We start from the raw sequence: 25,608 nt of genomic DNA on the forward strand, positions 1-25,608 counted from the left end.
CATAAAATCTTTTCGTTTTCCTCTGCTCTTTTCGCACCGCATTGGCTGTACCTTAACAAATTATAGTATAAAAAGGACATATAGCATGAATATTACTCACTTCTCAAGTTTGACTCGGTAGCCCCTGCATTGTACGCAGGGGTTAACACTGTACATGCGCAATGCAACTGGGCAGGGCAAAAAACTAAACGGGAAGTGTGAGGCGTTTACATTTATCTACTTTATCCAGTTATTTATTACTACGTGGAATCGAGCGTTCAGCTTTAATGTACAAAAATGTCAGGAACGATCCAAGACCTCTCTGTGAACTACGATCCCGTTAATGAGAACAACACGTTTACGTGTGGCGACGTTATTAATGGTCGAGTTATATTAGAAGTGACCAAAGAAGTCAAAATTGACAGTCTTTACATAAAGTGTAAAGGGGATGCAAACGTTCGCTGGACTGAGAGACGAAACGACGATACGCATGTCTACAGCGCTCATGAAAGATACTTCAAACTTAAACAGGTGTTTATTCAGGACCCATCCAAAAAGGGTAAGGAATATCTTATTGCCATCAAGCCTAACCAAAAAACTCACAAATAAGCAGTCTTCAAATGGTTTTATGTGCTATGCTCTCTTTTGTAGACTAGCTTATGTACGTTTGGCGTGATAGACGACAACGTAAAGTATGCAGATCTCCTAAGTAAGATAAATAAATATGCATCAAAACAGTTGTTTACTTGGGTTCCTTGCGATATTTTTACAGGCAAAAAAGATCCAGGCACCATTATAACAACTGGGGAGACTTGTAAGTGTAGTCACTTTATTGTTTACGCCATTTAGTTATAGTCACTTTAGGAAAATGAAAACAGGTTGCATGGTGTAAAATGAATTTCTATCAGCCATCATGTTGGAACATGTGTATTTTGTTCATTGCTTCTTCTTTTTTTCTTGCTTTTTTTTCTTCTCTGTTTACTTTGACTTATTATCTATTATTTTTTAACTTCCAGACAGTAATGTGGTTAGGCCTGGAAATCATGTTTTTCCATTTAGCTTTCAACTGCCCCACGGGTGAGTAATGACTCTAAATCTTTTTAATACCATATTGGCAGTGTATTGCCCTTCGGAGAAGCTTCACTTTTGTGTGGTAATTCACTTTACTGTAAACACTGTGATGAAATAATGGTTAGTCTGTCCTTTTAGTTTCAGGATTGTTATTCCCCTCTCAGCTAAAGTGGTTCATAAGATATTGTGGCACTAATACCAGAACCCATAATATTACAATGAAGCGCCACTCCCATCAGGCAGTGTTTTAAAGCTTCGGTGAAGCGTTGGTAATAGGCGAGCTCTTGCCAAATGTGCAGCCTTGCACAACAGTAGTGTATTCAAACTGTAGAAATTGGCACATTCTGGTATATGGTGCATTGCACATGCTACCCAGCTTGGACTGAACTAACCCTCTGGTCTGCCACTCTGCTGTGATAATAATTGTCCTATCATTGCAAATGTATCAAACTGGATGACAGTGTCTCTTTTAACCATTTCTCAGATTAGTGATTTTTTAAATTCATGTCTTTCAACCTCTGGGCCTGAAAACTTTATAGAGAGTAAAAAGGTTAACGTTTTAACTTGAGAGAGGCTACTGTGAATATATCAATGTCACATAAGAATAACTGATGAAAAATCCACATAATGAATGAAATGTATGTTTAAATCATCATTGGTCCTGGTCAGTGACTTGTGCTGCCTTCTTCTCTGCAGGAATATGCCAGCATCTTTTTCAGCATACTATGGCTCGGTTAAGTACTTGCTTGAGGTCAGACTGGATCGTTCATGGAAAATGGATCGTACTGCTATCAAAGAAATCACCTTTGTCCCATTGATTAATAATGTTGGTCCCAATTTAATGGTATGTGGCCATGTGAAAAATGTTTATGCACCCTTCTGAGTTCTTCCCTTAATCAGCAGGAGTGTGAGTTCTAGCAGCCAATTCTCAGTGCTGCCACCAGATCACTGAGTGTAGTCTAGTTATTCCAATTGACAGTAATGTGTTGGAAATAACATTACCTCACAAATCTAATGCAGTTCCACTATGCACACTGCATGATTTCACATGAAAGTTGTTTTATGGGAACAGAAGATATTGGATTGTAAATCTAGATTGGATAACTTAATGATGTTTTTTGTGTTTTATGCATTTTTTCTGAATTTTGTATTTTTACTGAAATATTTCGGTCTAACAAGCATCTTTTAAAAACATGTATGCCATTAATGTAAAATTTAATGCTGTCACACCTCTGGTGACACTCAGGCAGAAATCTACCAATCACATGTCACAACCACTCCCCTGTTCCATAATCAACCACATAACTAATTAAGTGTCTAAGATGTTTCTCGGCATACCACAAATGCAATAAAAAGATAACAAGCTGTACACATATGTGTCATATGTGCTGTTTTGTTCTTTTTCATGCAGATGCCACAGAGTGGTGCGACAGACAAAAAGATGAAACTGTTCACCTCAGGAAGTGCCTCAATAAGAGCATCAACAGAAAAAATGGGTTATATGCAAGGTCAGCACACATCATTTCACAAACAGCAGGCATTATATTTACATTTTATGCAATTGGCAAATGATTTTATCCAGAGCAACTTACAATTTCCAGTCACATTATAGAGGGAGGAAAGTATAGTGTTAACAGTCTTGCCCAATGACTCTTATTGATATGGCATAGAACACTTATCCAGCAGGGGATTGAACCCCAGTCCCCCACAGGAGAGGCAGGACTGTTACCCACAACACTATACCAGCCATACTGTGTGCATATATATATTCAAATCATTGAATGGAGTTTCTATTTCTTCATTCTTTCTTTCTGGAAGGAGAGGTTATCAAGGTTTACACCGATATTGATAACTCTTCCTCTCGCAACCTCAAGATGAAGTACAGTCTCGAGGAAAAACAGACCTTCTCTGCTGAGGGTCATCATAAATATGGGAGCAAAATTATATTCAAAGAAGTTGGGGATCCCATTCCTTCTGGATCAAAGCAAACAGTCACCACTCAGGTCACCATCCCATCTGATGTGGACCTGACCATTATAAATTGTGGCATTATCAAAGTGGAATATGTATTAAAGGTACCAATGGCCAATTCCATCAGTTGAACCTGAAATTAATGGCAAAAAGTATTATCCTGGTTACTCAAGTTACTACTGTATTTAGTGTACTGTACTGTACCTAGACAGTAAAATGCCAAGGAAAATGTTTATATTATTGTTATATATTTAAAAAGTACATACTTTAATTTTTTTATACTGTGGTCTTATGCTATAACTTACATTCTTTAAAAACATTTATGAAGTTATTTTTTTCAATTGTGATTTCTTTTATAAAAACATTCATTAATCTTAAACCAAGAACTAAAGTTTAAGATTTTTCTTTGAAACAAACATGTTGTATTTGTTGTACTAATTTGCTGTAATAACCACCTGACTTTTCTCAGGTCTATCTGGATGTTCCCTATGCAAAAGACCCAACGATACATTTTCCAGTGGTCATTTTGCCTGCAGGCCTGTTTCTTGCTCCACTGCAGAGCCAGCCAGGCTTTCAGCCTTATGGAAACCCTGACGCATCAGGATGGAGCAATGTCCCACCCCAGCCTGCATTAGGGCCCGGTCCGTCTGGTGCTGCATATGGACCAGCCCCAGGGCTATACCCCAATATACAACCTTCTCCTATGCATCCACAGCCAGCCAATCCCGAAGCACCGCCTCCTTCTTACCATGACATCTACTCGAACCCCAACCCTCCAGTCCCTGGATACAATCCAGCTCCTTCGGCTCCAACATTCAATCCGCCTCAGTACCCCTTTATGGGTTATCCAAATCCTACACTGCCCCACCCAGCACCAAGTGCCCCAGAGTTCTGCCCAAATCCACCTGCCCCAGGCTATGGGCCTCCAGGGGGTGAACCAGGTTATTGGCCAAGTCCAACCAATGTGATCAATCAACCAGAGCCTTATCCAACCAAAACACCTGAGAAGCAAGAGTAATTAATACTACCTTTTACTGTTTCATTTGATGGGGTTTCACATTATACAAATAACCATACTCATAGAGCATATATTGACATATGGGTGTCATAATGGGTGACATAAGATTATATATAATCTCAGTGGTTGTGTATATATAAATCAGTAGTTGAATACCTCCGAGGTTCCGTTGTCTTAGACACATACTAAGAACAATGGTAAGCCTTCTCAGTACATTAGGGCATCTGTTTTTATTTACACTCCAAACACTACCACTGCAAGGGCTGTATGCACTACAAATCAAAATTATTTAATCAAAAACTAATTACTTGACTGTTAAATGTGCCAGCATATGTGCTTTTATGTACATCTCTATATCTACATGTACTTCTCTATATCTCTATATATTCATTTACTGAATCAATAATTGCATTGTATTGTACTTATATTGGAAAATTCATGAACAATTGCCGTCCAGAATTGCACAGAATTACAGAATTATATGAGTAAAGTTTAACAAACTATGAACACATTTCAAAGGAAAATCTAAAAATATAAACTTTTCTAAGATAAATAAACTTTTTTAAGATAAATTGTTTAACAGAGGTATTTCTACAGGGTGACGGGAACTACATTTCCTTTTTAACACAATGTCCCTCAAGGCCATTTCCCCAACAAACCACACCACAGCAATCATGTTTACTCAATGTAGAAGTGAATTTTAAAAAGACCTGCAAGATGGGACATATACCACCATAACAATTCTAAGCTACAGTGCCATTAATAGCACACTTCTTATTGCACTTAGGCTGCCTGGTCTATGGGAAACTTATTTACCCAAGAGTGAAAGCCATCTTCATAGTCAACTGAACTAAAAAGCCTACTGAAGAGTCATCCATTGATGTATGAAATCTATCGGTATAAGTGGAAATTCATTTAATTATCTGGAGGAGTAGTTACTGTAGCTCAACAAACTGATTGACCACACTAAAATATAGGTAGAGCTTTGTCCATGTGTAACAGGTTAACATAAGCTAATGAATATTTGAAATTCACGATGATGATATAATGAAATTCATCAAAACAAATGTTCCTCACTTTTGCATCTGTATCTCTTACTTGTGTGTATTATGCGGTTTGTGTGTGCGGGCACGTTCGGAGCAGTTACGAGTATATACATTACACTTTTAACTAAAAACAATATTGCTACCTAACCTCAAGCTATATTGTCTCGTTTGTATAGCACGGTCCAGTTATATTCACGTTACCCCTTAGTATAAGTACGGTACATGCTCTCTCAGTGCATTTCACTAATGCTATTTCTGTAATCGGTAACATAATCAGCTATTAGCTAACTTCTTTCTCCTTATTGTATTAGAAGGAAATTTAACTTGATATCGACCGTCTCTCCAAGACAGTATCTCATTTTCCTCAGCAGAATGCACAGTTGCTTTTACTGAAGCTATAGGCTTTTGTTTATTCCTCTTTATCAGTGCTTACAGGATGCCCCTGAAAGAGTCACTGCAACATTTAGTATGATAAATAATACTTAAGCCCATTTGCAAACCCAGTGGCGGCATATTAGCAACCGAGTACGCCGGGCTACAGGCTGCTGCTGAGGTGGAAGAGGACCGTGCGAATGTGAATTGATGCCTAGTTGTAGCTTGTGTGTTAAGTTCCCCCGATGGGATGCCGTGAACTTCCAAAAAGCTGAATCGCGCACTGCCAATGGGAGCAACGCCACGTTGTCGTCGTTATTAATGCACAACGTGCTTACCTGTGAAATAAATCGAGTCCCACTGATACAGCAAGATATAGGTGTACAATTTATAAAAAAAAAAAAAAAAAAAAAAAAAAAAGCTAACACATGTTGCACTCGCAGATTAAACTTTAACAGCACCTAGCTTGTCTGATAAATTGGCAAATGTTCAGTCCAATTTATTGATTTACCTGAAAAATATTATATGTGTGCCCACAGATAACGTATTGGCCGATCTGGGGACGCAGCCTTTGACTGGAAGCAGAGAGATCTGTGAAAACTGAGCAACCGCTTGATTTTCAATCGTATTTCTTTTGTTTTGTAAATGATGAAGAGGACTTAAACAACAAAGGTATTTACTTAACAAGAAATATTTAGGAAAACCCAAAAATGGGATATTGCGCATTTTTTTTTCTGTTTCGTTTAATTTAAAACTAAATAGAGAGTCTTGTATTTAAATTTTAAATACATGGTGGTCTGGCGTTTTCTTATTTAATTCGTATAGTTCTTATACTTTGAACACTTTTAAATTGAAACAACATGTATCCGGAAGTACATGCGGCTTTGGATTTTTTGAGAGCTTTTTGGACACGGAAACGTGTTTGTTGCTCTATACGCTTTAGTTGAAATACAATATAAGTAATGTTTTATCATGTACGTTACCTATTATTTCACCGAAATTTAGACATGTTTTACTATCCAAATAATTGTATTTTGCGGTCTAAACAGCTAACCCCGGCGCACCAATGAGTTTGTGTGTTGCTTGTAGCGTTATACAGCAAGCTAGCTAGCTAGCTAGCTAGGCAGCTAGCAGAAAGAGGTTGCGGTTTAATATTAAGTAGTGTAAACATTACGCTTTAACATTAAGTTTTTGTAAATTAGGTAACTAGCTAGATAGCCCGCTAGATGTTTGCATAATCTACAATAATAATTAGGTTACTGAACATTATGGAAGCTAATGCTTTCTTTACAGTAGCTGTCTTAAGTACGTTGCACTAAGATGACTAGCTAGTTAGCTAATTCACAGCTATCGATAGGCGGCTTTAATCAGCCGGATTTGGCTGGCTAGCTAGTTTAATATCAGTATAATTTAATGCTTTAGTGTTTGGTAGATTCTATTTGTCTTCCTAATCGGAATTTGTCTGCCTTGGATTTGATAGATCTCTCTGGAACATGAGATTCTCCTCCACCCTCGATACTTTGGCCCCAACCTTTTGAACACAGTCAAACAGAAGCTCTTCACAGAGGTGGAAGGCACTTGTACTGGAAAGTAAGTCCAGTCGGAATGTGATCTTCAGTAACAAATAACTGTCAACACTCTGTGACTTACCTGTGACTCGTCCATTTTGTAGATATGGCTTTGTCATCGCAGTGACCACAATTGATAATATTGGGGCAGGTGTTATACAGCCAGGCAGAGGTTTTGTCTTGTACCCTGTCAAATACAAGGCCATTGTATTCAGACCTTTCAAAGGGGAAGTGGTGGATGCAGTTGTTACTCAGGTTAATAAGGTATGGAAATGGTCTCTCATTAATTTATCACTGATTCTTATAATTTTGGTTTTACTTATAGATACATTTATTTTTGCAACTATATGCTTTGTTTGTCTGGACTACTTTAAGCTTTCTTAATGTTTTTTTCACTTCTTGCCACCTCTTATTGTTGTGGTTGTCTTTTACAGGTTGGGCTGTTCACAGAAATTGGCCCTATGTCTTGTTTCATCTCACGTCATGTAAGTTTTAGTAGTCTGATTGCTGAGAGTGTAATTTTGTAGTTGACATAGTAATTTATTTTGAGGTTGTCAGCAAATATCCACAGAGATTGGTATGGTACATGCAAGAAAACTGACTGACTTCACCTCTTTATACATATAAATGATTCAGCTGGTTTGGAAGTTGTGATATTTTAATTAATTGTCCATATCAATAACAGAAGAAAAAGGAAAGGAATCATTAAAATTCACTGTTGGAGGACTATGTTTTGTTCAAGTGTAGAGTTAAAACTCCATCTTTTTTTTTCTTCTTTTTTTAAATTACACATTGCCAATGGTTATTAGGTTATTACACTGTTTGTGAAGCCTATGTGTACTCCTTGACTCCATTTTGGATAAAATTGAATAAAACCATAGATATTCCTTTACAGTACAAATTGTATGTGTTTGCTGATGGTTTTGATCTTCCCCATCCCTTTCTGTTTTGTGGCTAGTCTATACCCTCGGAGATGGAGTTTGACCCAAACTCCAATCCCCCCTGCTACAAGACAGTGGATGAGGTAAGCTGCTTGCAGTCTCATTCAGGACTGTGTCTTTCATGGTAATGAATGATTTTATTGTTCTTGTTGTTTTGTTTACTTTGAATATGCTAAGGTGCTGTGTACTTCATGACTTCTCTGTAGGATATTGTTATCCAGCAAGATGATGAAATTCGGTTGAAGATTGTGGGTACTCGAGTGGACAAGAATGATATTGTAAGCTTGTAGTTGTGTGTTCTTTCTTTGTTGTTTTTGTTGTTGTTAACATGTCAGATTTCAGTGAAAATCATGGATAAGCCATTATTTTAAATGCTTCCTTTTGCATAGCCATTATTTATAATGATTACATTTTTTTTCTTAGTTTGCCATTGGATCTCTCATGGATGACTACCTGGGTGAGTATTGTTGACAATATTCCTGCTTTTTGTATGTGCGCAAGAAAATTCTTTTTTTCGAACAATGTGAGGGGGGAAAAATGACCTTTATATATTCCATGCCACAAGCATTTAGATTTGCTAAACCTGTCAAAATATGCCTTTGGAGAGGAAAATTAGGAAAATTTCATTCAACATTTTTTGTAAACATTTATTAGAAAATGTCTCACTTTTTGTCTTGCCAGGTCTTGTTAGTTGATCCATTTGCCAAAGAAGTTGCAGCAGTCACCTTAGGCAATGTTTGTACATAGAATTTCCCAATTTCTTGGATGGAATATTTCTTATATTAGGTTTTGTTTTTTTTGTTAGAATGTGATATTTTATTGCCATAGTTTTGAGACTGTATAGACCCAGTTGTGTGTGATTTAGTGTGTCTCTTTTATAACTGGTCAACATAAACATTTTGTAAATACTTTTCATGAGAAGAGCTGCTGTAAAAGCCTGATTTATCTGATAAGCTCTTGGCCTATTAAAGAAATTTGGCTTAATTATTTTTGGTTTAAAGGCCCATCTAGATTGCCTGCTTGCTTGTCAGTGGTGGAGTTTGTGTCACTGTCTTTGCAGCACCAAAACTGATGTAATTATACTTCATTACACAGATATTTGTGACTATGTATTCTATATATCCTGTTTATTTTATTTTCCAGTAAAACAGTAGTATTTGTTAACTACAAAATTGCTGAAGTCTTTTTTTGTATATATTTTTAAATAATAAATATTGTGAATTAAACAAATGTACATTGTTTTTAATTAGTTTTATGAATTGCTTCCATATATATAGTTCTTGCAAAACAATGAGATGTTTATTACCGGGTGATACTAAATGTGACAGAAATAAATTCAACAGTGAGCAGGTTAATATTGCTAACTACTTGGCATGTGAATGATGATGATGTAGGAAGCAAGATCTTTGATCAGCGATCAATTACGGGATCATTTTTGTTGTTTGCTTGTATACTCTAGCGTGTTGGGTTGGTAATTAAAAAACAGCTATACGACCAATCATTAGCGCAGTCCCAAATAGTGCCCTAAGCCCTGAGGTCCTCCTTAAAGTCCACAATTTGGTGATGTCAACACAGATCTGTGCTCTGCATATCCTCAGGAGCTCTCAGATTAAAAGCGTGCGTATGGGACAGACTCAAATATCACAATGACATGATGTCGCCTATTGTTTTCACTGCAGTGCTTGCGCTTCTGTAATACTTAATAATTAATAACAACAATCCTTAATAACTTACATGATTAAAATGCCTCCTTATTTAGTTTTTTTTAAATTAGCTCTAGTGGCAGCACAATTTTCCAGAGTGTCCAAGATAATATTGAGGAGCTTTTACTCATATCTGAGAAGCTGGGATCAAATCAAAGCGTCTTTGCTGATGTAGCCAGCAGCACTAAAGCCAATAAGTTTTAGGCAAAAACCATGAAAGAGGCCTTTATGTGTGATAATAAAGGTAAGTGAATTAACAGTAGAAAGTTACTTTATATTTTAAATCCGTATTGATCGTTGGGTGTTTATTTCAAAGTGCATACTTTAGGCTAAAGAAAATGAATGTTACTGCGTTTATCAAACTAAAAGTATTTACTGGAGCCATGCGGTAAATGATCCAGTGTGACCAGCATATCGACGAAAAGTAGTTTAACTAGCTAATATTTTGTAATGTAAGGCCATGTTGAGTTTAACTAGCTAATATTTTGTAATGTAAGGCCATGTTAAAGCCTAGTATAGCTAATAGGTTAGTACAGACACACGCGTCTCATTCACGCTATTAACGCCATCAGTTTAGCGTCCGATTAAATATTTTGAAAGAACGTAAACTGTTCCGTAACAAGCAATTTCTCATTGATCTCTATTGATCATTTTAGTTGGTCGACAGTCGCCCGGCACTGTTGAATTGCTGGTTCATTTTGGAAAACTTTTATAATTTGTGTGGTTAGATCATTTAGTTAAATAATTACGTTTTTATTTTGATACAGCGATTTTTAACGGATCTTTTTAAGACGATTTATTCTTTATATTAGCATTTTCATTTACTACTTTCGACAGCGATTTCCGAAAAGACTGACGACGTCCCTCACGAAAATGAGTCCAAGTGCTCCAAGTTATCCGCTGGCCTCGTACGTCGGTGACCTTCATCCAGATGTTACAGAGGCCATGCTATACGAGAAATGCAGCCCTGCTGGCCCTGTTCTCTCCATAAGCGTTTGCAGGGACATGATGACCTGTAGCTCACTTGGATATGTATACGTGAACTTTCAGGATACTGAGTGAACTTTGGACACAGTGAACTTTGACATCATCAAAGGCATGCCTGTGCGCATTATGTGGTTCCAGAGAGAGCCCTCTGTGAGGAAGAGTGGAGTTGGCAACATCTTCATCAAGAACTGAACAAGTCTATTGACAGCTAAGCTCTTTACGACACATTGTCTACCTTTGGAAACATTGTTTCATGCAAGGTGGTGTGTGATGAGAATGGCTCTAAAGGTTGTGGCTTTGTGCACTTTGAGAACTACGAGGCTGCGGAGAGAGCCATTGAGAAAATGAACGGCATGTTGCTCAATGACCGGAAAGTATTCGTTGGCTACTTCAAGTCTCACAAGGAGCGTGAGGCTGAGATGGGGGCCAGGGCCAAAAAGTTCACCAATGTATACATCAAAAACTTTGGAGAGGACATGGACGATGATAAGCTGAAGGAGATCTTCAGCAAGTTCGGCCCAATGCTTAGTAATCGTGTCATGACTGATGAGAGCGACAAGTCCAAGGGCTTTGGCTTTGTGCTCTTCGAGAGGTATGAGGATGGCCAAAGGGCTGTGGGAAGGAGCTGAATGGGAAGCAGGTGAATGTGGGTCATGCCCAGAAGAAAGGTGAGAGGCAGACAGAGCCCAAACGCAAGTTTGAGCAGATGAAGCAGGACGGCATGACACGTGAGGAGTTCTCTGCATTCGGGACCATCACAAGTGCCAAGGTGAAGATGGAGGGTGGCTGCTCCAAAGGATTTGGCTTCATGTGTTTTTCCTCAACGGAGGAGGCTGGTGATAGAGATGAATGGGCGCATCGTAGCCACCAAGCCACTGTACTCGGCCCTGGTACAATGCAAGGAGGAGCAGCAGGCCCACCTCGCCAACCAGTACATGCAGCGCATGGCCAGCATGAGTGCCGTGCCCAACCCCGTGCTCAACCCCTTCCAGCCTGCCCCGCCCTCCGGCTAATTCATGGCGGCCATTCCACAGGCTCAGAGCTGGGCTACCTACTACCCGAGCAGCCAGCTGGCACAGCTCTACCCCAGCCCCCCAGGCCACGCAGACCATCTGCCCACAGCATTTCCAGAACATGCCGAGTGCCATCATGCCCACCGCACCCCAATCACAGACCTTCAGCACCATCAAACCCACCACCATCTCCCAGGTCCCACACATGATGGCCTCTCAGTGCATGGCGTGTCAGCATCTGGGGCCGTGGCCAACCAGCGTGGGATCTGCCACCGTGGTGGCACTACCGCAGTACATCTACACAATAGGGGTTCTCAACCCTTAGCAGCAACTAGACACAGAGTCCCAGGTGCCTATGCAGCAGGTTGCAGTCCATATGCAGGGTCAGGAGCTTTTCACTGCCTCTATGCTGCCTTCTGAACTTCCACAGGAGCAGAAGCAGATGTTGGGTGAGCATCTGTTCCCTCTGATTCAGAACATGCACCCCACCCTCGCAGGGAAGATCATGGGTATGCTCCAGGAGACTGACAACTCAGAGCTACTGCATATGCTGGAGTCTCCTGAGTCTCTGCACTTTAAGGTGGATGAGGCATTCACTGTGCTCTAGGCCCACTGGATGAAGGAAGCCACTCAAAAATCTGTAACCAGTGCCGCGGTCTGCTGGAAGAATGACTAAACCTGCAAGTCTGGAAAGGAAAAATATAAACAATGAAACTGAATAAATAAAAACCATTCTAAAATATTTTTGCCAGGTCTGTAGACTCCAAGTCCAGGCCTTGTTTATAGTAAACAAACAAACAAACAAACAAACTATATATATATATATATATATATATATATATATATATATATATATATATATATAAATGTCAGAAGTGTGTGTATTTGTGATGTGATATTTGGGTATACTAAACACGATGGTCAGACTGGCAGGCAGAGAGTGAGAACACAAGCCCCCAAACTCACTTGGCACTTGGCCATTGATGTGATGGGATGACAACATGGATATTGTGTCATAGTAAAAATGTACTAAAAAAAAAAGTAAAAATGAACCAACCAGCTAAAGAAAACATGTTATAATGTAACCTCTCCAACAGCTGTAGCCAGGGACAACTCAAGATGCTCATCATCCTGACCGTCCTCTTCATCATCTCATGCTCTGAACGTATCATTTGTACACTTTGTAATTCATGTCTTTCGACCCCTGGACCTAAAAGCTTTATAGAGAGAAAATTATGAGTTAACATTTTTTAGAGTGGAGGTTTAAAAAGTCATTAGTATGCTTATACAAATTTGAAAATACTGGTTATAGTGACAGACGCTGCCTTCTTCTCTGCAGGTATATGCAAGTATTTTTAAACTAAACTATTGCTTGATTAAGTACATTCTTGAAGTCAGACTGGACTGTTCACTGAAGATAGATCATTGCTGTTACCAAAGAAATCACCTTTGTCCCATGCATTGATAATGCTGGTCCCAGTTTAATGGTATGTGGCTATATGAAAAATGTTTATGCACCCTTCTGAGTTCTTCTCCTAATCAGCAGGAGTGTGAGTTCTGTCAGCCACTTCTCAGTACTGCCACCACAGCACTGACTGTATCCTCGTTATTTCAGTGGACAATAAAGTGTTGGAAATAACATTACCTCAGGAATCTTATGCAGTTCAACTCTGCACACTGCATGCTGACGTGAAAGTTTAGTTTTATGAGAGTGGGTGCGATTGGAACGTAATCTAGTTTAGATAACTCCATGCTATTTTGACAATTTCATGAGAATTTTATTCAGAATTTATTTATTTTTTCCTCTGAAATATTTAGGTCTATCAAGCATCTGTTAAAAACATGTATGCTATTAATGTAATATTTAATACTGTCACGCTTCAGTTGACACAGCCACGAATCCGCCAATCACCAGAAAAAAAGGGTTATATGCAAGGTCAGCGCACATCATTTCACAAGCAGCATATACCGCCAAAGCATAATTCAACCTGTTTCAGCCCACTGTATGGCATTTCTGACTATTTCTTGATTATATATATAGAAGCCTTGCACCACTTATATGACTAACCATTCTGTTCAAATGCATGATTATGTAAGCCTAGTTCAACCACGTTGTAAAAACAATTTTGGTCCAGAGGAAAACAATTTTAATATTTTAAAAATATAAAAACAGTTTATATAAATGTTTCATGTGAATGTTCTTTAATCTATTGATTTGAATGATTTCAGATTTTTGGGATATTCTTTAATCCATTCGCTAGATGGCGTTAGAAGTCTATGTTCTATCAGAATCAAAGCCTTGTACGAGCGTACTTTGAAATAAAATTGCTTCATAAAACAGGGCAAGCTTTCTATTACCAGCGCCCTTGCAGAAATATCCTGAGCAACATTTTCGTTTTATGCGTGTAATTAGGTCTACGACACATTATGTTTGTTAATTATGTTTGATATTTTGGCGTCGATTAAGTAATGACAGCTAAGAGACATGTTTGGTTGAATGTAGCTCTACACCATGTGAGTTGGCTTTGTTTACCTCGCAAATCTGTGTCCTAAGGGGTTCTGAGCACCTTCTAACGCAACAGGTAGGTACACAGACCAGCAGCCTCTGGCCACGGGGCGGCGTATTGAGGTAGCTCTACTTTATTGCTACACGCAGCGAGTACAGCAGGCGAGCCTGTACTCAATAATAAAGTGAAGAAGAGACAACAATCTTAGTAGAGTAATTCATCATCATCATCATCATCATCCCTAAGTGCGTTATTTAAACTTTTTGGTGATGTCATACCAAAACCTCCACAACACGTTCACATAAGTTACAACATAAAACACAGTTCTATAACTTGTATCAAACCTGATTTAGACCTATTTTATTCATGTTAAGAGAAATAGGATAACGTAAACAGCAAAGAAATGTGCTAACATAAGGCAATCAGTAACTTTCAAACAAAGGCCTTGAGTTACTTTATAACCACACGGGTGAAACAGAAATGTGTAGCACAAAGTGTGAATAATTTCTAACTCCGTAGGCTTCTCTCTCACATCTCACATTGCTCAGCTGTTCATTGTAATTTGTCACCGAGAAACTGGTTACGGAACTGCCCCTACCCTTCCAGGAGGCGGAGAGAAAGGTCTGCACATGCGCAATAGGTTGTTTTTCACAAACCCGTCGCTTAAAGTGAGCCGGGCGACGAAACTTCGCTGTCTTTCTTAGCAGACCACCAGTCCGGTCCTCTCCACGAGCCGTGATAACAGCATCATTTGCTGTTATTCAGCTCGCGCACATCAATGACACTAAACAGTGTTAAAACTCGCTTTTTTCATAAGAGATTATTTTCATAGACCTTTTTTTCTATAAATTTTGTACATTGCCGTTTTCTTGCCACCATGGTGCTAGGCAAGGTGAAGAGCTTCGTTGTAAGCTACGACTGTCTCAATGACAGTAATGTTCCCGTTTACTCAAGCGGGGACTGTGTCTCAGGAAGGGTCATCGTCGAAGTCACCGGGGAAATTCGTGTCAAGTCGCTCAAAATCCACGCAAAAGGATTTGCGAAAGTTCGTTGGACAGAATCACGAAATGCTGGATCCAACACTGCCTATACACAAAATTATACAGAAGAAGTGGAGTATATGAATCATAGAGACATCCTTATTGGTCACGAAAGAGGTAAGATCACAAGCAAAGGGGGTTTTAAATTTAATCTTTTGAAGGACATTATTCTATTGCTCAGGTTCTGAATACCATGGTTACTGTAGATGCGCAGAGTTGGTTTACCTGTGGATGCAGATTATACAATGTCTGATCATGCACACGAGAACCCCAACGGTTTAGATCAGTTTCTTTTAAAAAGAAACATCAGCAGCATTTATAATTAGTGAAACTGTATGTTTAGTCTCTTCTTTAGGCTACTGCTCTGACTCAACTGTCAGAAGTAGGGTAGATGAAGTGAATGGAAGCGAACAACCAACAAGGCTATTTGCCGGTTACAGTTTGATTTTATTTAAGAAAAACAACCCTGCGACAAGGACAGTAGAACGAATTTGAAATTTTCACCCCAGTAACTTAACATTTGAGTCACCGATGGGTGCTTTAATCCAATTTGTCGTCAGTTTCCAGCCATTGTTAAAAGCGGTTCAATCCTGTTCTGATGCAGTCTCAGTTCGCTCTCTTCTCTGATTGGTTAATGCCAAAACGTGTCTTCGATGACTTCACGCTTTTGCCGAAAGAGTTAGAAATAGCTGCAACTTCTGCACCGTTGATATCTTTGCAGTGTTTTGTCGGGATTTTCTGAATACATTGAAAGTGTGCAATGAAGATTTGTCATGCAGCTAAAACAAGGTTTTACTGCGGTTTGCACAGCGTTCGCCCAGTGTCTGGGCTGTTGCATCTCTGCAACACAAGCTCTCGGACAAGGAATTTGTAGCTAAACCCTGGCAATGTCGACTCAGACATAAGGACTGCCGTCTGTAAAAAAACCAAAACATTTAGCAATCAATTTTTGTACTGATGTACTTTAACCTCACGGGGACTCTTCATTGTCAAGTGAATAACTAGAGAAAATGAATGTTAGACTAACTTGCGTGTTACATTCTGTATGGAATAGCTTTCATTGTGTGAATGATTATATAATTTTATGCATTTCGTATTTTTATTGTTTTATTCTGTAATTTTCTTTCTTCTGTAATATAGTAACTATCTATATCTTGCAATAATTTCTCCAGCTTTGTATAGTCTGTAACGTATGAAATACTAACAATAAAGATGAAATGTAGAATCTAGTCGGGTTTCAGTCTTGTCATTGTTGGTGTCTGCCTCGTCATATTTTTTCTCACGTGAAATTTGAAATGCGTGAATCCCATTTCATATCCACAACGCAGTACACGCACAAAGCCAATAGGGGCTTATCCGTTGTGAGCGAGACTGTTGCCCCGACTGAATGCTGCACAATGAATGCGTAATGAGCATCAGGCATGGGGAAGCAGCCCGCTCCGGTTTAGGCCGGTCTTCTCTCGCTTGAGTCTGCCTTTGATTGACAGCTCCGCGCTTGTTTACCACAACGCTGCCTCCGCTACGCAGATGGAGCATGCTGAGCTGGCGAAACGGAAGCTTACTATAGCCCTTTACCATGAGACTATATATTTTTAACTTATAAGATTTATTGCGGAACATTTGCTTTTTTTTGTCCTCTGAAACAAACAATTTTTTTTAAAATGTGGATTTATACTAGTTTTGTGGACGCTTTGTCACATTTTGAACGAAACAAAGCACATAAAACATACATCAGCTATAAACTGTTAAAATAGGAAACTCACCCACCCACCCTCCAACAGAAAATTAAATGCATGAATGTACATCGATTTGTAACGAAGATACCCCAAAAAGGGGTTTAGGGGTTCCATTTACAAGTTATTCCTTTTACAAGTTATTCCTTTTACAATGTTCTGTACACTTTAAACTGGGTATTCCACATAGTTTAACATTTTAAATTTGATCATGCTGATTTTTGGTATTACTTTTACTGTTTCAGGTAAGGTATACATGTATTTGGAATATCGTTCTCTTTTTCAGATGATGATAACTCTGAGGAAGGCCTCAGTACGATTCATTCAGGAAGACATGAGTATGCATTTAGCTTTGAGCTTCCACAAACGTGAGTTATTTCTTGTCTTACGATAACAGCATGACTCTTTACACATACGCTTCCTTTAACAGTGACCTTCCAGAGAGCTTTCGGTTTGATCATGCCCGTTCTCCATCTGTAGACCTTTGGCTACCTCCTTTGAAGGGAAGCATGGCAGTGTGCGCTACTGGGTGAAGGCAGAGCTGCACAGACCCTGGCTTCTGCCATTGAAGACCAAGAAAGAGTTCACCGTCTTTGAACACATCGACATCAACACTCCCCTCCTACTGGTGAGTGTCGGCCTCTCTCCAAGGCGCATTTGTATTCTCACTCAGTGTTCAGCTCTCTTTGATTTTGATATTTTGGACCCACAGAGGATGCATTTTTGTAAAACTTCGGGTTCTCTTGAAACGATAGTTAACAATTCTCCCACACTAAGGTTGTCTCACCTCTCTTTGCTGCAGTCTCCCCAGGCCGGCACGAAAGACAAGACGCTCTGCTGCTGGTTCTGCACCTCAGGTCCTATCTCCCTAAGTGCCAAAATCGAAAGGAAGGGTTACACACCAGGTACCTTATCATTTCTCACCACAGCTACGTTTGCAATCCCTAGTCCCAATAATACCGGCTCCATCATTGTGATGTCTCCTTGGAATTGTCACGCCAGCTTAGCCGCGTGCCTGCTCCCTGCAGGAGAGTCCGTCCAGATCTTTGCCGAGATCGAGAACTGCTCCTCACGCATGGTGGTGCCGAAGGCGGCCATCTACCAAACACAGACCTTCTACGCCAAGGGGAAGATGAAGGAGGTCAAGCAGCTGGTGGCGAACCTCAGAGGGGAGTCGCTGTCTTCCGGCAAAACGGAGACGTGGAACGGGAAGATGCTGAAGATTCCCCCGGTGTCGCCGTCCATCCTGGACTGCAGCATCATTCGGGTGGAGTACTCCCTAATGGTGAGTGAGGAACGCTTCCTGGATCACTTGTTTTCTGTCCAGCACTTTTTCTATTCTTTTTCACTGGCTCTTGGAGGATGTTATTCCTTACCAAGCATGTGTGGTCTGGTCTTTCTGAACAATTTCAGACTGATCTTTCAGTCTCATTAAAGCAAGTCATATAAGTTCAAATGCTTTGAAAGGAAGAAGTCTTTAAAAGCCTTTCTCCTTCAGACTAATAGGACCTTGCCATAAACGGCAGGATAATCCCCGGTGTTGCTACTTCCCAGTCATAAGAGGATTAGCTTCTTTTATTTGCTGAAATTCAAGCTAGTGCGTAATAATGACCCCTTAACCCCAGGAACCAGTCTGACCTTGAGTGATGTGGATGTATTGTATATTTCAATTTGGCCTGGAACCATATCTGCTGCCCATGCAGCTGTGCTACAACTAGCACGTTAACACGTCAGTGATGCCATCAGAAGCCCATACAGTGTTGGACATAAAATTAAAAGACTTGAACATCACAACAGCCGGCACGTCTGTAGGTGTCCATGGTTGACCCGTGCCCACTGCTTTGCTCTCCGTAGGTATACGTGGACATTCCTGGAGCCATGAACCTGTCTCTCAACCTGCCTCTGGTGATCGGCACCATCCCCCTGCACCCTTTCGGCAGCCGCACATCCTCAGTCAGCAGCCAGTGCAGCATGACCATGAGCTGGCTAGGCATGGCCCTGCCGGAGAGGCCCGAGGGTGAGTTCCCATCTCAGGGGTCTGTCTGGGGCTCTACGCCACTGGCGGTTCCGCTGTAGTGGACGTCTCACTGTGATATTCGCCGTCCTGTGCAATTCAGTTTTCAAGCTCCCGGTTACTTGGCGGTCTAGCAGAAGATTTATTTCGGTCATCATATAGAGCAGGGGTATTCAAAGCCTAGCCCTGTAGGGCCCCCCACCCATTTACCTAGGAGTCCAAGTGTGAGGTAGTGACAATGTCAGCCCACTGACATGGTGCACTGTACGGCTGTTTGCAGCTCCCCCAGAGTATGCAGAGGTGGTCACGGAGGAACAGCGGCAGAGCTGTCTGGAGGAGTCCTCGGGCCGTGAAAACTTCGATGGCCCGCTGTTTGCCTACATCCAAGAGTTTCGCTTCCAGCCTCCTCCTCCCTACTCTGAGGTAAATACTAATAACACCTTTGATGTGCTTTGTTTCAGAAATTGTGACGAGAAGAAACAAACAAGCTCTAAATTCGTATTTCATTAATTCTGTCAATTCAAGATTGTAAACTGTGTAGGTTAATATAACACATTAAAGTGTTTCATCAGGACTGTATGTTGTTTGTAGATTGCTTGGTAACTGATATAGATTTTTACTATGCTCAATAAAGTCCTAGAATAACAGTAAAAAGCTATATTCATCTGCCCTTTGAAATGTCGTGCATGTATATGAGGAGTTTAAACTCTAGGTGTGTCCCTTGTGTTCTTCCACACTAGATTGACCCAAACCCGGATCAAGTCAGACAGGTGGAGCAGCGGAGGCCAGATGTGTGTCCATCGCGCTGAGCAGCCCATGCCGCCGGCCCCAAGCGCCCGGGCCCTCCAAACTCTCCCCTTCTTTGTTTTTTCTCCCGGCGACGACGAGTCCACTTGCGCCGTCGTCGACGTTGAGAGAAAAGGAGACGCGCACAGGAGAAAGGAAGGCAGCGCGCAGGAAGCCGCCGCTGCATCACTTCTTATCCGGTCCACGGGAACGTGTGAGAGCACCGCTCGTCCCTGTCGGCCCCTGTGGACGGACAGGCCTGGTCGCACCGTGCCACCAGGATTACGTCACCCTAGTTTTTATTGTCCTCATGCTTCTTTTTGTAACCGTGGCACAAACGCATCTCTGTAGTGCAGAACTGTCTAGAGACTTGATCAGAAAACCCACAGCATAAAACACTATAGCCACCGTCTGCAGCCTAACAGAGAGAAGACTGCCATCCTCTTGCCTCTTGTGGATTTTTGCACATTTTTCCTTTTGAGTTACATGGCTCAGATTTAAAATCACTGACTTTTTTTTTTTTTTTTTTTTTCCCTGTATCTTGCTATGATATGACTAAGTGCTTGCAGGCTTCTAACTCGATTCGCACAACTACGAACAACAGCAAGCACAGATTCAGAGACGGACGCAGAACCGGACTGAAAAGTACTCTAGCCGTGCTCTGATCCAGTTTCAGCCATCCTTAGCTGCTGCTGTTTCTCGCCCTCGCGCTTCCTCACACGGGAACGCAGGCGACGGACTGCCCGAGCGGCACAGCCCCCTCGGTGGCTTGCGGCTGCCCCACCCGTAATATGTTTAGTTTGTTTTTTTTTTTCTTTGTTTTTTTTTTCGTTTCTTCTTCCCTTCTGTTCATGTGGACGCCATGTATACTTTCTAAACATGGAATGCCTTTAAGTCAACCGTTGTTCGCTCGGCATTTTTATGTTGGTAGCGCATGTTCCGTGGCAGACAGACGGCAGACAAGCACCTGCCCCCTTGCATGCCTATGCAGGGAGGAGAACCGAAAAGGGCGGGACGTGCAGGTGATGGACACCCGCACCGGCTTCCATACAGCACTGCCTGAATGAAACTTAAAAGCACTCAGTCTCAGGAGAACTTCTCACTTGCCAAATGGATGGAAACAAAATATATTGAAATATATATACGTATGAAAAAGACTGTTTAAATTGCACTGTTTGAAAGTGTGAAAGCGTGTAGTCGAAACAAAAATAGTACGCTAGACAAAACAGTAAGAGGAGATGCAAGGCAGATGTCTAAGGTGATTGACATTCCCCTTTTTACCTGTTGTACTCGCAGGCTTCATTTGTCACAGAGTTCCTCCAAGGCCAGTGATGGGAGATGTGTGTAAACAAAATCAAGAGAACAGGAAATGGAAAAGGACCCCAAAGCAGTGGGGGAGCTGTCCGAAGCCTCGCTGCGTAGGAAGAGAAAGGGGATGCCCTGTGGCTGAGCTGCTGCTCAGATTGTGGCCTGGTGGCCGTGGAAAGGCGTCCCACGTTGAAATGAGTCATACATTTGTTTTTAAAACTCATTCAACAACTAAACCAGTTTTAGCTACGGCTTCCATGCAGCCTTAATCATGAAGCACTTTTTTTTTTTTTTTTTTTTTGAACGAGAAACACAAAGCCTGATCACATCTCGTTGAGGTCTAGAGGAAGTTTACTATCCATGTCCCAGTGAAAATTGTTTAAGATGTGTTCAGCGTGTCACTAAAATTCAAGCTTTGAAAGGTGGTATGGATGATCGCAGTCATGTTGCTGGCGTGCGCGTGTACGTGCTGTTTATGGCTCAGGTGAGGTAGGGTAAAATCCAGCAGGTCTTTTGACTACTGCTTTGAACATGGACAGACTAATCAAAAATGGTTTAGTTGTCCTGACCCTGAAGATTTAACGTGAATAATGCTTCATCTTTCATATTCGTTACAACTGAAAACCTTCTGGCTTTCGTCTGAGCTGTGTTTTTGTTTAAAAGCACAAAAAGGGAAAACCAAATAGTCCTTCAAAGCTAGCACTGATTCCTAGACATGCCACTCTGATTTGCTATGGCTTCAATCCCATTTTGCATCGACTAGTTTTGATAATTATTGTCATGGGCATTCAAGGTTTGTTTCCTGGTCAAACAACCTGTTACTGTTCAGTTTCTCCCACCTCTCTTTATTTTGGGAACAATGGCTGTAGTTTCACACATCTATATAGATCTGGGTCATCAATGAACCAAACATGACTATTCTAAGACAAAGCAGACCACTTCTTTTGTTGCACATGCGGTTTTTGTTTTTGTCTTTTTGTTTTGCTTTGCGTTATCCACACCTGGCAAAATCACAACCTGCACGTGATTTGGGCCTTAGGTAAAACAAAAAAGGGAATGCTTCTTTGTGGTTGGTCAGTTCCAGCATCCAAGCGCTTGTCCTTCCATGCAGTACAGTGTTAAAAGCTAAACTTACACCTCCCTGCAAAGAAAGAAGTAGAAATATGGGTGAGGATTTGGTTTAGATACTAAGTGCAATAGGACCTGTTTGAGTTAATTCTGTCACATTGGTATGCCCCCCCCCCCATTGTCCATTGCAACACTACATAATGTTAATCTGCAAATCGGAATGGTTTTGATCTTTCATATAAGTTCTTCCTTGAAGCTCAATAAACCTTTTTTTCAAGCATTAAACACTTGTTGTGATTATATTTATACTGTACATTAATGCAAATCTGAAATATTTAGCCACGGGAACGTGTGAGAACACCGCTCGTCCCTGTCGACCCTTGTGGACAGACAGGCCTGGTCGGACCGTGCCGCCAGGATTACGTCACTGTAGTTTTTATTGTCCTCGTGCTTCTTTTTGTAATCATGGCACAAAAATGCATCTCTGTAGCGCAGAGCTGTCTAGAGACTTGATCAGAAACCCACAGCATAAAACACTAGCCACCGTCTGCAGCCTAACAGAGAGAAGACTGCCATCCTCTTGCCTCATTTGTGGATTTTTGCACATCTTTCCTTTTGAGTGTTACACAGCTCAGATTTAAAATCACTGACAGTTTTGTTTCATTTTGTTCATTGCAACACTACATAATGTTCATCTGCAAATAGGAATGGTTTTGACCTTTTATATAAGTTCTTCCTTGAAGCTCAGTGAACCTTTTTTGAAGCATTAAACACTTGTTGTGATTATATTTATACTGTACATTAATGCAAATCTGAAATATATAGCCAGGAACTCCCTTCACCAGAAGGATCCATATTACTAGTATTTACCTGCTGATGTCAACAACATAAAGTATAATATATAATATAATGCACGACATGGAGGTATATCAGGTACAAATTAATTAACAAGGATCAATTGATCAAGTCGTTATATTAAACAAAAATCATATAAACATGTAGCAGACCAAAATAATTTAATTATACATGCTGTATAAGATTCTGATACTTTGCAGAATACATGCAGTGGATACATGTGAATACAAGTGACTGCAGCTGAGATGCTACGTTTAAGATGGTAATGTGAAACCACACCCATATAGTCCCCTCAGATATTTGATGGGTCACCCAGCAGTCATTCAGAAGAGCGCTTTGCGCTGGGTACCTTCCAGCTACTCTAGTGTGAAAGCAATAAAATTCGAAGACATTTTACAGTATATAATTACCCTTAATGCAGCATAAGGAGGTGTTTTCATTTGTGTGAAATGTCCCTAAATGCAGTTTTCTTTCCTAATTCTTGCTTACTTTGCATAAAACCTAAAAATACTGATGCAAGAGATATACAGTGTTCACAAATTCTCTGCGTTCTCGTTTATTTGCGATCTAGAGATAAGGCCGAGACACTTTCGAGGTGTCAGACACAAAGACGCCAGGACCAGTTATTAGTGTTCACCTCATGACCTCATGTCATTTGGGGACACAGGTCAACAGTGGCCCTAGGAGGGGTTGTAAATGCCTGGCAGTGAAGACTGGACAAACTGGACATGGAGCCCAGAAATCACCATTGTCCTGCAGTGAAACAGTCCAATATCCATCCCTAGGCACACCATAGGACAACAGCTAGAATTTACACTCTAGTCAGAAGGAACCGAGAAAGAAGCCTCAGGCTAGCCATCCTGAGAAAGTCCCAAGAAAGTCCTGAGAAAGTTTTGAGTAGTTGAAAAGTTCTCATCCTTTTTCTTATAACCTTGTGATTTATTTACACAGAACTCTAAAATAACTAATCTTTGCTTTTGACTTTAATTTAAGGAGCATGCATGTTTCATAACAAAAGGCTATCTATGTACGTCAAAGGCATGTAGCTATTCATACATTAACTTCATAAGTCATTCCACTCTGTAACATAAACATTACTGTGAAGAGACATTTCTTTCTGAAATTGCGAATGCTATCACTCCACATTCATCAAGTGATACCGTGCTTAGATGACACATTTAGGAAATCCACTAGTTTACATAAGACAAGTGTTTGTGGTCAGTGGCTGGACAAGCGCGGGAACAGTACGCAGAGGGCCTGAAGAGATTCCCAGACGTCCCCGTCAGAGCTACAGATCCGATCATGCGTTGGAGTCGTGGCGCGAGCACACGGTACACTGCCTGAAAGCGCGTATCACTGTGCTGTGACACTATGGAGTCTCTGCCGTGGCCTTGACTCTCTCCTTTTCGCTTCAAAGCAGGTTCTCTACAGCTTTTGATAAGATAGTTTATCAGCTGAATGAATGTGCAGTCTGGTACTTCTATTCTTTTTTAAAAAAAACCCCAACACACCAGAAGAGAACTGCATGGTCACATAACCCAGCTTTCATCTCGGTGGGGAGAGGGCTGATCAAAGAGGCATGGCCAAGGCCTTGATATCTGAGCCATTATCAAACAAATATTTGTTGAGGCTTCATCTGTGCATATACCCAGCTATTCTGACAGGTTAATAAATGCTAATTTGGAGCATGCTGAGTAAAGGTTATTCGTATGTGACCTGGCAGCGGTTTAGATGTCTTTATTGGCTCAGGTGGGCGATGACCAGCTTTTTGCAATGCCACAAAGGCAAAGGATGCACCCTTGCAGTGTTCTTCACACATTCTTGCTCAAGCCTAATTTGGGCCACGGGCTAGTCAGCAAAGTTCCCTCCGAGTGCACGAGAGCAGGGTGCGATAGTGCTGCCAGGTTGTTTTTGGTCTGGGTTCGGACCAACTCAGCTTTGACCAGCGCCTTTGGGGCACCCCCTTGAACCCCTGTGCCACTAATCCATACGGGTCGGGGCCTCTGTGCCGAGCCAAGCCCTGGGGTTCGCAGCATAAAAACTGGCAGGATTACCGGCAACTCCGGCTGCTGGTGAACTCCTGCTGATGCCATCCAGGGCCTCTGCTCCCTCTCGGCGGTTAATACTCAGGAAGAGTTGCTCCCTGCCTCAGCAGAGTCAGCTGCAGTGCGGTGAGACATTCTAGATGTTTCCATAATGTGGGGCTAAAGAACACTTCCACATAATAGAAAACCTATGTGCTTAGCAGAAGCCAAGGTAATGTCATAGAGCAAGGCAGTCTTAGATTGCCGAATTCACAGATTATCACTTTTAATATCAGTAAAACAAAATGTAATATACCCTGTCATTCAATCTGCTTAAACATAGAACTGGTCACCGTGTTTTAGGAGGGCCTGCATTTCTTCTTATGTATTTTCCAAATAAATCTCCAAATAAATCAATATTTGAGGATATCAGAGGTTTAGAAGTAAATAAATGTTTCCTTAGATATGTAGTAAAGGATATCTCACCAACCAAAGAGAATAGGGTAGCAATGAAAAATTACTTTGACCTTGTAAAAAAATCCTGTTCTTTTTGCCTGTATGCTCATTATATTTGAAAATTATCTTCATCCATAAATGGAGTGGT

The 25,608-nt window shown here is 40.9% G+C and overlaps 3 protein-coding genes and 1 pseudogene across 4 annotated transcripts; all 4 read left to right on the top strand.

Moving 5' to 3' along the window:
- The first annotated feature begins 179 nt into the window (after positions 1-179).
- LOC113572934 (arrestin domain-containing protein 3-like) lies at positions 180-4,611 on the top strand. The gene is made up of 7 exons (XM_027002906.3): positions 180-538; positions 752-793; positions 996-1,056; positions 1,747-1,894; positions 2,462-2,558; positions 2,869-3,125; positions 3,491-4,611. The coding sequence occupies exons 1-7, from the start codon at positions 277-279 to the stop codon at positions 4,037-4,039; spliced, it is 1,416 nt and encodes a 471-aa protein (XP_026858707.2). The 5' UTR covers positions 180-276; the 3' UTR covers positions 4,040-4,611.
- Positions 4,612-6,323: 1,712 nt separating this feature from the next.
- Positions 6,324-9,196, top strand: polr2g (RNA polymerase II subunit G). The gene is made up of 8 exons (XM_027002890.3): positions 6,324-6,431; positions 6,938-7,047; positions 7,130-7,289; positions 7,460-7,510; positions 7,984-8,049; positions 8,173-8,244; positions 8,390-8,423; positions 8,648-9,196. The coding sequence occupies exons 1-8, from the start codon at positions 6,420-6,422 to the stop codon at positions 8,659-8,661; spliced, it is 519 nt and encodes a 172-aa protein (XP_026858691.1). The 5' UTR covers positions 6,324-6,419; the 3' UTR covers positions 8,662-9,196.
- A 1,346-nt stretch (positions 9,197-10,542) lies between these two features.
- Positions 10,543-12,345, top strand: LOC113572899 (polyadenylate-binding protein 1A pseudogene; annotated as a pseudogene).
- Positions 12,346-14,852: 2,507 nt separating this feature from the next.
- Positions 14,853-22,410, top strand: arrdc3a (arrestin domain containing 3a). 2 transcript variants are annotated; one of them, XM_027002854.3, is made up of 8 exons: positions 14,853-15,333; positions 17,236-17,317; positions 17,430-17,577; positions 17,752-17,854; positions 17,978-18,234; positions 18,804-18,966; positions 19,244-19,386; positions 19,704-22,410. In XM_027002854.3, the coding sequence occupies exons 1-8, from the start codon at positions 15,054-15,056 to the stop codon at positions 19,770-19,772; spliced, it is 1,245 nt and encodes a 414-aa protein (XP_026858655.2). In that variant the 5' UTR covers positions 14,853-15,053; the 3' UTR covers positions 19,773-22,410. The 2 variants fall into 2 exon arrangements, with proteins under 2 accessions (XP_026858655.2, XP_081570169.1); XM_081714043.1 differs by lacking the exons at positions 14,853-15,333; positions 17,236-17,317; positions 17,430-17,577 and having other exon boundaries at positions 17,758-17,854; positions 17,952-18,234.
- The last annotated feature ends 3,198 nt before the right edge of the window (positions 22,411-25,608 follow it).

Source organism: Electrophorus electricus, chromosome 5 (genome assembly GCF_041902795.1).
Source record: "Electrophorus electricus isolate QZ-2024a chromosome 5, ASM4190279v1, whole genome shotgun sequence".
In the NCBI taxonomy this organism is placed as follows: Eukaryota; Metazoa; Chordata; class Actinopteri; order Gymnotiformes; family Gymnotidae; genus Electrophorus; species Electrophorus electricus.

Bases quoted from the DNA above. Each gene is read 5' to 3' on its own strand.
- LOC113572934 (XM_027002906.3), top strand. From the start codon at position 277: ATGTCAGGAACGATCCAAGACCTCTCTGTGAACTACGATCCCGTTAAT. The intron at 1,895-2,461 runs GTATGTGGCCAT...TTTTTCATGCAG, and splicing joins ATGTTGGTCCCAATTTAATG to ATGCCACAGAGTGGTGCGAC. The intron at 2,559-2,868 runs GTCAGCACACAT...TCTTTCTGGAAG, and splicing joins AAAAATGGGTTATATGCAAG to GAGAGGTTATCAAGGTTTAC.
- polr2g (XM_027002890.3), top strand. The intron at 7,048-7,129 runs GTAAGTCCAGTC...TCCATTTTGTAG, and splicing joins GAAGGCACTTGTACTGGAAA to ATATGGCTTTGTCATCGCAG. The intron at 8,050-8,172 runs GTAAGCTGCTTG...ACTTCTCTGTAG, and splicing joins GCTACAAGACAGTGGATGAG to GATATTGTTATCCAGCAAGA.
- arrdc3a (XM_027002854.3), top strand. From the start codon at position 15,054: ATGGTGCTAGGCAAGGTGAAGAGCTTCGTTGTAAGCTACGACTGTCTC. The intron at 15,334-17,235 runs GTAAGATCACAA...TCTCTTTTTCAG, and splicing joins CCTTATTGGTCACGAAAGAG to ATGATGATAACTCTGAGGAA. The intron at 17,855-17,977 runs GTACCTTATCAT...TGCTCCCTGCAG, and splicing joins AAGGAAGGGTTACACACCAG to GAGAGTCCGTCCAGATCTTT.